The sequence below is a fragment of the Schistocerca gregaria genome, chromosome 4, assembly GCF_023897955.1.
Source record: "Schistocerca gregaria isolate iqSchGreg1 chromosome 4, iqSchGreg1.2, whole genome shotgun sequence".
Lineage (NCBI taxonomy): Eukaryota > Metazoa > Arthropoda > Insecta > Orthoptera > Acrididae > Schistocerca > Schistocerca gregaria.
The window spans coordinates 448,694,951-448,709,621 of NC_064923.1; the positions used below are offsets into that span (position 1 = coordinate 448,694,951).

Genomic DNA, 14,671 nt, shown 5'->3' on the forward strand with positions numbered 1-14,671 from the left:
GGTGGTAGGGACGGAGCATTGAGTGACATTATACTGAGTGCACTATCCGAAAATTACCTCGAGCAATTAAACAGAGAACCGACACGTGGAGATAACATCTTGGATCTACTGATAACAAACAGACCCGAACTTTTCGACTCTGTAAGCGCAGAACAGGGAATCAGTGATCATAAGGCCGTTGCAGCATCCCTGAATATGGAAGTAAATAGAAATATAAAGAAAGGGAGGAAGGTTTATCTGTTTAGCCAGAGTAATAGAAGGCAGATTTAAGACTACCTAACATATCAACACGAAAATTTCTGTTCAGACACTGAATATGTTGAGTGTTTATGGAAAAAGTTCAAGGGAATCGTAAAATGCATTTTACACAGGTGCCGAGTAAAACTGTGAGGGACGGGAAAAACCCACCGTGGTTCAACAACAAAGTTAGGAAACTACTGCGAAAGCAAAGAGAGCTCCACTGCAAGTTTAAACGCAACAAAAACCTCTCAGACAAACAGAAGCTAAACGATGTCAAAGTTAGCGTAAGGAGGGCTATGCGTGAAGCGTTCAGTGAATTCGAAAGTAAAATTCTATGTACCAACTTGATAGAAAATCCTAGGAAGATCTGATCTTACGTTAATTCAGTAAGTGGATCGAAACAGCATATCCAGACACTGTGGGATGATAATGGAATTGAAACAGAGGATGACACACGTAAAGCTGAAATACTAAACACCTTTTTCCAAAACTGTTTCACAGAGGAAGACCGCACTGCAGTTCCTTCTCTAAATCCTCGCACAAACGATAAAATGACTGACATCGAAATAAGTGTCCATGGAATAGAAAAGCAACTGAAATCACTCAACAGAGGGAAGTTCACTGGACTTGACAGGATACCAATTCGATTCTATACAGAGTACGCGAAAGAACTTGCCCCCCTTCTAACAGCGGTGTGCCGCAAGTCTCTAGAGTAACGGAAGGTTCCAAATGATTGGAAAAGAGCACAGGTAGTCCCAGTCTTCAAGAAGGGTCGTCGAGCAGATGTGCAGAACTATAGACCTATATCTCTGACGTCGATCTGGTGTAGAATTTTAGAACATGTCTTTTTGCTCACGTATCATGTTGTTTCTGGAAACCCAGAATCTACTCTGTAGGAATCAACATGGATTCCGGAAGCAGCGATCATGTGAGACCCAACTCGCTTTATTTGTTCACGAGAACCAGAAAATATTAGATACAGGCCCCCAGGTAGATGCCATTTTTCTTGACTTCCGGAAGGTGTTCGATAGAGTTCCGCACTGTCGCCTGATAAACAAAGTAAGAGCCTACGGAATATCAGACCAGCTGTGTGTCTGAATTGAAGAGTTTTTAGCAAACAGAACACAGCATGTTGTTATCAATGGAGAGACGTCTACAGACAAAGTAACCTCTGGCGTGCCACAGGGGAGTGTTATGGGACCATTGCTTTTCACAATATATATAAAGACCTAGTAGATAGTGTCGGAAGTTGCATGCGCCTTTTTGTGGATGATACTGTAGTATACAGAGAAGTTGCAGCATTAGAAAATTGCACCGAAATGCAGGAAGATGTGCATCGGATAGGCACTTGGTGCAGGGAGTGGCAACTGACCCTTAACATAGACAAATGTAATGTATTGCGAATACATAGAAAGAAGGATCCTTTATTGTATGATTATATGATAGCGGAACAAACACTGGTAGCAGTTACTTCTGTAAAATATTTGGGAGTATGCGTGCGGAACGATTTGAAGTTGAATGATCATATAAAATTAATTGTTGGTAAGGCGGGTGCCAGGTTGAGATTTATTGGGAGAGCCATTAGAAAATGTAGTCCATCAACAAAGGAGGTGGCTTAAAAAACACTCGTTTACCTATGCTTGAGTACTGCTCATCAGTGTGGGTTCCGTACCAGGTAGGATTGACAGAGGAGATAGAGAAGATCCAAAGAAGAGCGGCGCGTTTCGTCACAGGGTTATTGGGTAAGCGTGATAGCGTTACGGAGATGTTTAGCAAACTCAAGTGGCAGACTCTGCAAGAGAGGCGCTCTGCATCGCGGCCTAACTTGCTGCCCAGGTTTCGAGAGGGTGCGTTTCTGGATGAGGTATCGAATATATTGCTTCCCCATATTTATAACTCCCAAGAAGATCACATACTACACGCTATCCCTTCATGAATACAGTCTGCAGTACAGATGGAAAGACGACAAGTAATAATTGAATTGGAATGTAAATGAAGCAAGAGAATCGCGTATGCAAACACGATAAAATATGAGAAGGAAGGTCCGAAACAGGCCGCCGCCTCGCACCTCTTATAGACCTTCTGTATATTCATTCCACTTTTCAGCTTTCCCCTCTTTGCTTAGTATTGCATTTCCATATGAGCTCTTGACAGTCATACAACTCTTTTTTTCCCCAAAGGTCTCTAATTTTCCTATTACTTATGTATACTTGTACAGCTTTGATTTGACCTCTACTTAGACATTTTACGCTTTCTGTCAGTCTCATCTTTAGACGCCTGTATTCCTCTTCGCCTGCTCCATCTACATTCCGACATATTCTCTTTTCCTCAGTTAATTCAATATGTCCACTGATATGGGCAGCATATTCTCAAAGATGATGAGTACGTTATAGCTTTTGGAAGACATATAAAACGGCACCGGTCCAATTTTAAATTACGCTTTTTACCAAACGGAGCAGCGATTTCTCTTTAGCAGCATTCAAAACATTTAGGGAAGACGCATACAGATTGTTCAAATGGCTCTGAGCACTATGGGGCTCAACTTCTGAGGTCATCATTCCCCTAGAACGTAGAACTACTTAAACCTAACTAACATAAGGACATCACACACATCCATGCCCGAGGCAGGATTCGAACCTGCGACCGTAGCGATCGCACGGTTCTAGACTGTAGCGCCTAGAACCGCTCGGCCACTCCGACCGGCACGCATACAGAGATAAATTCACTTTTTGCCTTGAAATTTTCGCAAATTTTGGAAGAAAAGTGTAAAACGTCATTATATTCATTAACGGACCTCTAGTGTAATATTAACACTCTACCGACTCTTCAAGAGTAACACTGAATTGTGTTGTGTGTTCTTGAAAGAACTGCCTAATGTTATAAGCAGAACACCAATACGCTAAGAAATCTACGGATGTACAAGTATCAAGTTCGGTAATTAAGTTAACAGCACAACTGATGCTCGTTTGGGAACTATCTTTGCCAAAATCTTCATTTAGATATTCTGAAATGTTTATGAAGTAATAGAGATGTCCACTTCTATCAGTTAGCAGTTGAAAGCAATGTTATGGCATTCTTGAACCAGATGTAGCCTGCTGAAGCACACAAAGACTGCCATAGCAAATGGAAATCTTGTCCCATTAAGAGGGACGTTACAGGTGGCTCCTGACGGAAGATGATAGTTTCCATATCAGTTAAGGTTGTTGGACTATTGCCAATGAGCTAATTGGATATTTGACAGCTTTATTTAAGATAAATATCAGTACTCGCTCTCACGCAGCTCAGCATAATCAGCTGCTATCTCGTTAGCTGTACATTTATCTGCGTAATATCTGACCTTCTAGACCACTTTTTCGCAATTCATGGTTGTCGCCAATAATCTGCGTCGCTCTGTTATCTTCTGGATAGTTTTCAATCTTTTGCTCTAAATTACTGTGCGCAGATCAATTAAACGATGAATATCACTATCTGTCAATCCTATACCTAGCGTTATAGAGCTATTTCATTGCTTTCCATACACTACATCCTTCGGTGACTACCATAGGATTGTGTCAAAATAATTACAAGTATAGAGGAGGTAGTTTGTCAGCCAATGTCTAAGAAACTAAAATGCGAATTCGGTAGTTTCTTGTGACAGTTTGGATGTATTTCCATTGTTTCTCCCAATAGTTAAATTTTGTTAATGGAATAAATGTCACGCCAATTTTTTTCTGGAAATGTGCAGAGTTAAAATAAAACGACACATGCATTGGTGGATAATAAAGTTTTCTTCAGGAAACAGTGACGATAATGAATTAGTGTTAGCAAATACCATACGTTGTATTAAATTCCTCCTTGTGAACTCCAATACTGGACAGTTCTACCCTGTATGAAGATATGGTACTCTCATAATGAAGACTGATACGCAGCTCAAAGAGAGCAAGAGAATTATTACAGCCGTTGAAAAGTTAGTTACTAAACATCTTTTGCCTATGTTACAAAATATTCCACCCGCTGGAACGCAGAAAGGAAGGCACAATTTTTCAAATAAGTGAAAACCCAATGAGATATAAAACTTCACTCTACAGGATGCTGTGAAATGAAGTGACACGCACAGGACAAAGCAGTTTACGATTAAATGATTCAAAAAGTACACCATTTTAGTAGAACATTCAATTAAAATTTCACAGCAGTAATCATTAATCATTTAATATCCACTGCTGCGTAAAGGACTCATCCAGACTTGTCACAGCGCTATGGAGTTTCAAGTATGCGCAACAACGCTGCTACCTCAATTTTCTGAGGTGGTAGTCTCAGACTTTTCTTGTCCCTTGGAAGCCACGGCCAGATCACCATCCCCTCGTCAAGGTACATATTATGCCCACATATAAAGGGTAATTAAAAAGAAAAAAATAGCCAAGTGCGATTAGAACTCGTTCTCTGCGGGTTTCGTACAAACTTAATTACATATTTCATATATAGACGGTTCATCCATCCAGAGAGTCGAGAATCTTGACAATTTTTGCCTGTTACCGACAGTGATATTGGCAAGATAACGGTTACGGGAATTCCAAGACTTTCAAGAATGTATTAAGTTTGAAGTCGAACAACAAATGACAATTTTTTTCGAGCGATATAATTAAAAATTAACATTTTTCAGATTTTTTACCTTTATTTTCACTGTGAAATCTTGCTTTTTACTAAATTTCATAATTTTATGGCAACCGGTAGTACCCTATACGTTTAAATGAGTGAGTTTGCGAATATCAAGATATGTGACATAAAAGTTAGTATATTTTGATTGCATTGACTTGGAACCTTAACTTCTTTCCTCCGCCAAGAGACCATAGCATTTGACATAAATTTCACTTTGATACGTCTGCTGTTCGTGAGGAAAAGGCATTTTAACAGGGGACAGTCAGAGAGACAGTCGGATAACAAATGACTTTTTCTTCGTGTGATATTATTAAAAATATAGTTTTCAAATTTTTTCCTTTACTTGTACTGTGAAACCTTACTTCTCACCAAATTTCATGAACATAGGTCAACGTGAGGTACGGTTTAGATTAGGACGACGGAATTTTCGAGTATCAAAGAAAGTGTTAAGAATGGCCGTATCTTTTGGTTGCATTGACTTAGAAGCTTCAATTCTTTACACCCCGAAGGGATCGTAGACCTTAATGTGTTTTTCAAATGTCATTTTCTCACCTTCCAGTTTTTGAGAACTTAGATATACTTTTCTGAGGCTCTGAAAGGAATAATTGTTTGTAATCTTGTAGGTTAAATTATGCAGTCATGGCACAACTTTTTATAAAGGCTTGAAGCACCTACCCTTTACTGGTACATAGCACTGGTATTTATAACGATAATGTTTTCAAGCTTTTCGTCATTCAAAACTGAAAGCTCCAAAAAATATTGTTTTCAAATATATCTTAGAAAATGTATGTAAACGATAATGCCTCATTTTACTCAAAATTTTTTCGAGACCCCATTTAAAATGATATAATTTCGAACTTTTACACAGCTATTAAGAATTATCGGCATGGTTATAAACAAGAGTACAGGGACTTACAAAGAGAAAATGGCACACTTCTGCACTCATTCAAAAAGAAACTTCTGCCCTGAGTAGGTACACAGATCAACTACTGGAGAGATATTGCTTTGGTTTTTTGAGGGTAATAACAAAGTCCATCTATTTCAAAAAACACGAAGAATTGTTTAGTGGGGAATCTAGAAATATACTACATCGCCCTAGATATCACTCCCATACAAATCACGAAGGGAAGGTTAGAGGCATTTAAGCCAATAGAACGAGAAAAAGCCCTAATAACTGGTACAGTTTGAAGTGTCACGCACTTCACGTTGATTTGCAGAGTATCGCTATATATGTAGAAGCAGGCGGCGTGTTCTGTGGAACTGTGAAACTTACCCGGCTTGGGGAGGTGGTCATTGAGAAGCAGAAAGACTACACTGACGAACTATAAAGATATAATGTCAGGAAATAAATATGGAAATAAATGAAAGATTACTTGCATTACTTACAGTTTATGATTTCTAGTGGCTGAAAGCCTACACATAGAAAATATTTCCAGTTTAGGATCGCACTTCAAGACTGCTAGCATTCTGCTTACAATGCATCTTCAGAGCTACTGATTTTGTCACTTTAATCATTTTCGTTTTTCACAAACGAAGCTTAATTTGATTATGTGTCGAAGAGGACACCAAACAGATAAAGATGCAGACTCATTCTGCAGCGTTGTCTCGACGGAATGGATTCTGCCGTGTGGTCTTTTCATGTTATTTGTCTGTGATTTTGTGCAGGTGATGCAGAACCTGGGCACACTGGTGGTGTTCTGCGTGGCACCGTACGTGCACTTCCGCACTTTGGCTGGTATCATGATGGCCTTCCCCCTGCTGCTGGTGGCCACCCTCTCGTGGATGCCGGAATCCCCCACCTACCTGCTGCTCAGGGGGCGTTACAAGGAGGCCCAGCAGTCGCTCAAGCGTTTACGAGGCACCAGAGTCTTCGAGGTACGTCACGTCTCGCTCATCGGGTCACATTTGCACACTTACAAAATTTTGATGTTGGAGAGATGTGCTGAGTAATCATGTGAGTTACTCGTTCCACCTAATTAAGAAAGTAACGGCTGAGAAAGTGCTGCTCCAAAATAACGGATATTTTCACATACAAACAAAACGGCTGGATATTTAGCCCGCATCTCGTGGTCGTGCGGTAGCGTTCTCGCTTCCCACGCCCGGGTTCCCGGGTTCGATTCCCGGCGGGGTCAGGGATTTTCTCTGCCTCGTGAAGGCTGGGTGTTGTGTGATGTCCTTAGGTTAGTTAGGTTTAAGTAGTTCTAAGCTCTATGGGACTGATGGCCTCAGATGTTAAGTCCCATAGTGCTCAGTGTCATTTGACTGGATATTTATCATTTGGATCTGCGTCTCTCGTCCTTTCTTTCCGCATTTTGAATTATTGGATATGGATTCCACTGCTTTTTCTTGTTAACCAAACACGTTTCAGCACCTCTCTGCCATCATCAGTGGGTTTTTTAGTATTGAAAGAAGGGTTTTACGTTATATAGTTTGCAGGATCAATCACAACAAAACAAGACAAGCTATCAGTGCAGAACACTATGGAGTTAGTACTGCGAAACCGCATAATGTAAAATCACGTTTTTCAATAAACAAAACACCCTCTGATGATGCCACAGAGGTGCTGAAACACGTTTGCTAAAAAGAAAAAACTGTGTGTTTGCAAAAAAGTGAAACACAAATTCTATGAAATGACTGAATACAAGCAGTGCAAACAATTTATTTTACTTATCTGAACAATCTTCCAACAATCGTTGATTCACTGCAGCTCACTGTCAAACTGCGTCCTTGTGTATTTTCCAATTCAGTATAGAACTTCAAGAACTGTTAGATGTTTCAGTACTTTCACAAATAAACGACAAATTTCAACATATTTTATTAATTTTCAGAAACTAAATTTGAATTAACTTTTATGAAACATTTCTTCCAGTCACATCTCACTAAGATTAGCACCATATCTGAACCTGTCTGATGATACGTGTGTTTGCCAAAGATATATACACGAAGGTAACTTAAATAGTAGCACCTATTTATTTACAACCGATAAAAAAGAGTTACATGTTTGCACGTGTTGCTGTCCTTCAAAGTAGTCAACAGCGCTGTGTAGTATCCGTTACCAGCGATGTGGAAGGCGTAGTATACCGTTGGCTGAGCCTGTTCTGTTGATGGTGCGAATGGAGCGGTCTACTGCCTCTCGAATCTCTGGAACAGTTCTGAACCGAATGCCAAGAAGTGGTTCCTTCATCTTCGGAATCAAATCAAAGTCACAAGGACTTAAGTCCGGGGAGTTTGGTGGATGGTACAGTACTTCCCAGTCCCATCGACAGAACAGAGCAGCCACAGCTTGCGCTGTATGCGCCCGCGCATTGTCGTGCAAAAGGATGGGTGGGTTGCTCTAAAAGTGTCGCCGCTTCTTTCGAAAACCTGGTCGCAGGTGATGCTCCAAAAACTAACAGTAATACTGGGCATTGTCTGTCTGCCGTGGAGGAACGTAATCCGATAGGATAACACCATGACAGTCGTACACGAGGATCGCCATAACTTTAGACCGCTCCGCCGGCCGGAGTGGCCGAGCGGTTCTAGGCGCTACAGTATGGATCCGCGCGACCACTACTGTCGCAGGTTCGAATCCTGCCGCGGGCATGGAGAGTGACGTGCTTAGGTTAGCTAGGTTTAAGTGGTTCTAAGTTCTAGGGGACTGATGACCTCAGCAGTTGAGTCCCATCGTGCTCAGAGCCATTTGAACCATTTAGACCGCTCCATTCGCACTATCAACAGAACGGGCTATGGTAACGGTATACTAGGCCTTCCACATCGCTGGCAACGGGTTCTACACAACGCTGGTGAATACTTTGAAGGACAGTAACATGTGCAAACGAGTAACTCTTTTGTTTTCGGTTGTGAATAAATAGTTGCCACTATTAAAGTTTCAACCCTCTTATAATTCGAAAATTTTACACAAATTTTATGTTTACATTTTAACTTTTTTGTTTACAACATGCACTCAGATGCAGTCGAACAAAAATGAAATAACTTTTTAGGACACTGTAATTTTATTCCTCTATCAGAAAAACAGAGAGAAGAATTGTTAGTGGGTTTTGACGTGACAGGATCTCATTCAGAAATATCATTTATACAGGAATTACTTGAAAAACGAATCTAAAGTGATCAAACAAAAAATCATGTACCAAACTGCAAAAAGGAACTGATCTATACCATATCGCTACATGACATAAAAAGATCGATATCCTGTACGCATAAAAACACAATCCTAAAGAAGTGGTTGACTTTAATAATAGCAGCTACGTCGTTGCGACCCTAAAGAGCTTTCAACGGATGTAGTTTAGTCATTGCTGTTGCGCGTGCTTCAGATTCCTTATTATGTGGTGCTTTTCAATGTAATAAGTGCTTCTGTAGTTTGGACCTAGATTTATATTGGTGACGTTGAAAATGAAATGAAGTTAGACCTGGAATTTGGTGTGAATAAATAATAAACTGGGACCGATAGCCTTTGTAGTCTGGTCCATTCAACCCCACAAACCAACCAACCAATGAAATAATCAAGTCGTCTTGAAAAGCAGTGACTGCTGTACAACATCCCCTCTGATGGATGTGTTTTAACAGTTTGCAATCACTCCGTAACATACTTTCAGAGGCAGTGAAACGTTCACTTTGCATCGGAGCATATACTGATGTGATACTTACTGCCTTACACAAACAATTAAGACGTTCAAATCACTGTGCGTAAGTAACTGATGTTGTCATCAAACAGAAGGTTGTTTTGAATACAACAAAGCCTCACTAAGCATGGTCCTAACAGAGGCATGCCATTACCTTTCTCAGACTTTTGAATTGACTCTCCCTGCCAGTTAGAGGAGGCGCTAACCCTATTTATTGCATCAGAAATATTGTTCTTTGTATCATTCTTCTGAGCCTTCTTTAGAAGAAGACTAGCACACTGTAAGACGTGAATTCCGAACTACGGTGCAACTGGGCGTTTTTCACGTTTACAAAAACTGCCAGATGTTAATGAAGTGAAAAGTGACAGATAAAAATCCTAGCATCGTCCAGTGATCGAACCAGTGACCTTTATATCTATAGTCTGTCATATTACCATCTTTCTCTTTTTTAATTTTTTTCCGTCTCTTCCTGACTTCAGTGCCTTTAATGTTGTCATACGTAACCATAAAATAAAAGGCGAAATTCTGCACTCTAGAAATTTAAATTTACAAATCTTCGTTTCTTAGCAAAAGACCGATAATTTTCCTATAAACTTAAAATAAATTTTCTTCGTCGACAAAATTGCCAGACTGAGTTGCGCTAAACCTCCTTCAGTTAGTTAGCCTGAATGTGCAGTAAACGAGATAGATGATTAATTAATGAAAGATGAAATAATGCTAAGTTCAACAACATAAGGTTGCGTCTTCCGCAGGTATAAAGCATTTCCCTTCTGTTCCTTAGCGATGGGCCACAGGGAATCCACTTGCAAGCAGAGTAAACGCCTCGTGCCTCTTTCATTCTCTTCATGACTGGCTTGTCATTTATAATTTGTATTCTCAAAATAATTGCAGCCTAATAGATATAAACTTCTGTTTCCAAATAAATTCGAAATGACTTTCAGGAGGAGAGTTGTCAGAGGTCCACTGAAATACTAATGCTCAGTTCAGTAACGTCATTCGCATTAGAGGATTCGTTTCACGTCTTCCTGGGGGTAACTGTTTACGATAATACAATGTCTAGTAAGTTCTGCAATCGAGTCTCGTATGTGGGAAGGTACTGCAACTCACGGTGCTTTCTACTAACATAAAGTCCTGCAGAATGGGTAATTTGTGGACTATGACGAATAGTAGGCAACACAGTTGAAGAGGAATGGACGTCTCTAAAAAGGGCCATCACAGAAGTTGGGAAGGAAAACATAGGTACAAAGAAGGCAGCTGCGAAGAAACCATGGGTAACAGAAGAAATATTTCAGTTGATTGATGAAAGGAGGAAGTACAAACATGTTCCGGGAAAATCAGGAATACAGAAATACAAGTCGCTGAGGAATGAAATAAATAGGAAGTGCAGGGAAGCTAAGACTAAATGGCTGCAGGAAAAATGTGAAGACATCGAAAAAGGTATGATTGTCGGAAGGACAGACTCAGCATACAGGAAAGTCAAAACAACCTTTGGTGACATTAAAAGCAACGGTGGTAACATTGAGAGTGCAACGGGAATTCCACTGTTAAATGCAGAGGAGAGAGCAGATAGGTGAAATAATACATTGAAAGCCTCTATGAGGGTGAAGATTTGTCTGATGTGATACAAGAAGAAACAGGAGTCGATTTAGAAGAGATAGGAGATCCAGTGTTAGAATCGGAATTTAAAAGAGCTTTGGAGGACTTACGGTCAAATAAGGCAGAAGGGATATATAACATTCCATCAGAATTTCTAAAATCATTAGGGGAAGTGGCAACAAAACGACTATTCACGTTGGTGTGTAGAATATATGAGTCTGGCGACATACCATCTGACTTTCGGAAAAGCATCATCCACACAATTCCGAAGACGTCAAGAGCTGAAAAGTGCGAGAATTATCGCACAATCAGCTTAACAGCTCATGCATCGAAGCTGCTTACAAGAATAATATACAGAAGAATGGAAAAGAAAATTGAGAATGTGCTAGGTGACGATCAGCTTGGCTTTAGGAAAATTAAAGGCACGAGAGAGGCAATTCTGACGTTACGGCTAATAATGGAAGCAAGGCTAAAGAAAAATCAAGACACGTTCATAGGATTTGTCGACCTGGTAAAAGCGTTCGAGAATATAAAATGGTGCAAGCTGTTCGAGATTCTGAAAAAAGTAGGGGTAAGCTATAGGGAGAGACGGGTCATATACAATATGTACAACAACCAAGAGGGAATAATAAGAGTGGACGATCAAGAACGAAGTGCTCGTATTAAGAAGGATGTAAGACAAGGCTGTAGCCTTTCGCCCCTACTCTTCAATCTGTACATCGAGGAAGCAATGATGGAAATAAAAGAAAGGTTCAGGAGTGGAATTAAAATACAAGGTGAAAGGATATCAATGATATGATTCGCTGATGACATTGCTATCCTGAGTGAAAGTGAAGAAGAATTAAATGATCTGCTGAACGGAATGAACAGTCTAATGAGTACACAGTATGGTTTGAGAGTAAATCGGAGAAAGACGAAGGTAATGAGAAGTAGTAGAAATTAGAACAGCGAGAAACTGAACATCAGGATTGATAGTCACGAAGTCAATGAAGTTAAGGAATTCTGCTACCTAGGCAGTAAAATAACCAGTGACGGACGGAGCAAGGAGGACATCAAAAGCAGACTCGCTATGGCAAAAAAGGCATTTCTGGCCAAGAGAAGTCTACTAATATCAAATACCGGCCTTAATTTGAGAAAGAAATTTCTGAGTAAGTACGTCTGGAGTACAGAATTGTATGGTAGTGAAACATGGACTGTGGGAAAACCGGAACAGAAGAGAATCGAAGCATTTGAGATGTGGTGCTATAGACGAATGTTGAAAATTAGGTGGACTGATAAGGTAAGGAATGAGGAGGTTCTACGCAGAATCGGAGAGGATAGGAATATGTGGAAAACACTGATAAGGAGAAGGGACAGGATGATAGGACATCTGCTAAGACATGAGGGAATGACTTCCATGGTACTAGATGGAGCTGTAGAGGGCAAAAACTGTAGAGGAAGACAGAGATTGGAATAAATCCCGCAAATAATTGAGGACGTAGGTTGCAAGTGCTACTCTGAGATGAAGAGGTTAGCACAGGAAATGAATTCGTGGCGGCCCGCATCGAACCAGTCAGTAGACTGATGACCCAAAAAAAAAGACGAAGTGTACAGGAAGTCCCATTAGCCAAGTGCAGCTACCGTGTTTTGCACTTGGGTAAAGGTTCTAGGAGGGCTAAAGGGTATCGTTCACTAATACGATGCACTCGGCGATTCTGTTCACGACGGCTAATTTTTGCCTGGGCCAACGACGGATTTGTATTTTGTCTCCGCAAACAACCGAGTCGGCCAGCTGGCAATCATACCCATAAGGGATGGCTTGTATTTTAATTTTATGGAGTCGTTCCGCAGTATTGCCGCTTTCACTGAGGATGTCGTATCATACGGCGTTTACTCCGCTAGGCAGGATGGTGCTGAAGACATTGTTCCAAATATTTTTCCATTATCTTATTTTTTGATATATTTTGAGGAAGTCTGCTAAATTATTGAATAATGGTTTAGAGAAGCTTCCGCTACTTATCTCCGTGTTACGCCTACATTTCGGTACTCCTACAGATATGTATCTGAAGGGGGCCCCGCAGATATGTGACCTGGCTTTTGTTATTAATGTACCTTCTCCATAATATTAAATTCCTGAATTCAGAAGTTAATTTTCTATCAACAACTTGTTGTCCGTCGCGCAAAGGATAAACGCTATTATTTTATACTTCGCAATCTGAGACAGGAATGTTCCTTGAACCATCCTGTATTTGCTTAAACTGTGCCAGAGTCATTGTCAGTGATGTTCAATGGTGGACCTCTCATCCATTAACTCAAACTTTTGCTCATGGCAAATAAACGTCGTGTGAAAATGGGAATCCTACTGAATTATCAATAGTGACGAATTCTCGTTCTCAAAATCATCCAAAAATTTATTTTATAACACTTTTCTAACTACTTGCTGTCTATTACTGACGTCACCTCACGCGACGCGAAGTGCCCTTGCTCAAATATGATTCACCATGATATCGCCGGATGAAACAATTGCATGTAAGAATATTCATTTATTTAGTACTAACAAAAATGGTTCAAATGGCTGGGACTTAACTTCTAAGGTCATCAGTCCGCTAGAACTTAGAACTCCTTAAACCTAACTAACCTCAGGACATCACACTCATCCATGCCCCTGGCAGGATTCGATCCTGCGACCGTAAGGGTCGCGCGGTTCCAGACTGTAGCGCCTAGAACCGTTCGGCCACCATGGCCGGCTTTAGTACTAACATTAACTTTTGTCTCTCCTTTTTTATATTGAAATAAATGAATACGTACCCTTGCAACCTAATATTTTAACTACTTTCAACAACCACACAAACCGGATCATTTACACCCAAAAACCAATCACACACATTTCTGGACATTAAAATTATGGTCATGCAATTAGCAACTGCTCAGTTAACTATATAATGGCCTCCTACAGGCGTATGGGAAATAACAATGACAGAACTACGTGAAACAATTCTAGTGCTTAAAACATACGCACATGCCACCAACTAGCTTTCAAATTAGATTCTTGGGATCGGTAAAGTACATCATTAAACATCATGAGGCCTGTATCATACAATGGATCGATGGCATATGTACATATTCAAGTCTGCACGCGCAATTTTCTTCCATGTGTGACATTCATTGACTAATTCTAACACATGTCACTGTCTACAATAACGTTTCACAGTTATCGCCGTGCAATTCCAGCCATGAGTGATATTTTCCTTGCAGCCATGTCAGAGTAATTGCGGTACATACCAGGCCGAGATATAGGTGCAAATACTGCTCACCAGAACGAGTGCTTACCACTGAACAAAGTATCATAGGCAAAATGAAAGAATTCTTCGATTAATATATTGAATTTGTAGCAATATTTGTAGTAACTTTAAATCAACAAACGCACTTAAATATTTCAATTATCTCTAACATCATCTCATGAAACTAATTTCTGAAACCTGAAGAAAGAAGTCGATCATGACATGAGCAAAGGACCTAAGTACCGCCCCGGTCTTAACTACTGGAGTAACACCCCATCAAATTAAAATGTCTGTCCTGCAATTAACACAAAATATTACCTG

At 40.2% G+C, this 14,671-nt stretch overlaps 1 protein-coding gene across 1 annotated transcript in view; it reads left to right on the forward strand.

Moving 5' to 3' along the window:
• LOC126267107 (facilitated trehalose transporter Tret1-like) overlaps positions 1-14,671 on the forward strand; it is a 107,988-nt gene that overhangs the window by 33,975 nt on the left and 59,342 nt on the right. The window contains exon 3 of the mRNA XM_049972005.1: positions 6,541-6,750. Within this exon, the coding sequence (XP_049827962.1) occupies positions 6,541-6,750 (210 nt within the window). The remainder of the gene's footprint in view (positions 1-6,540; positions 6,751-14,671) is intronic.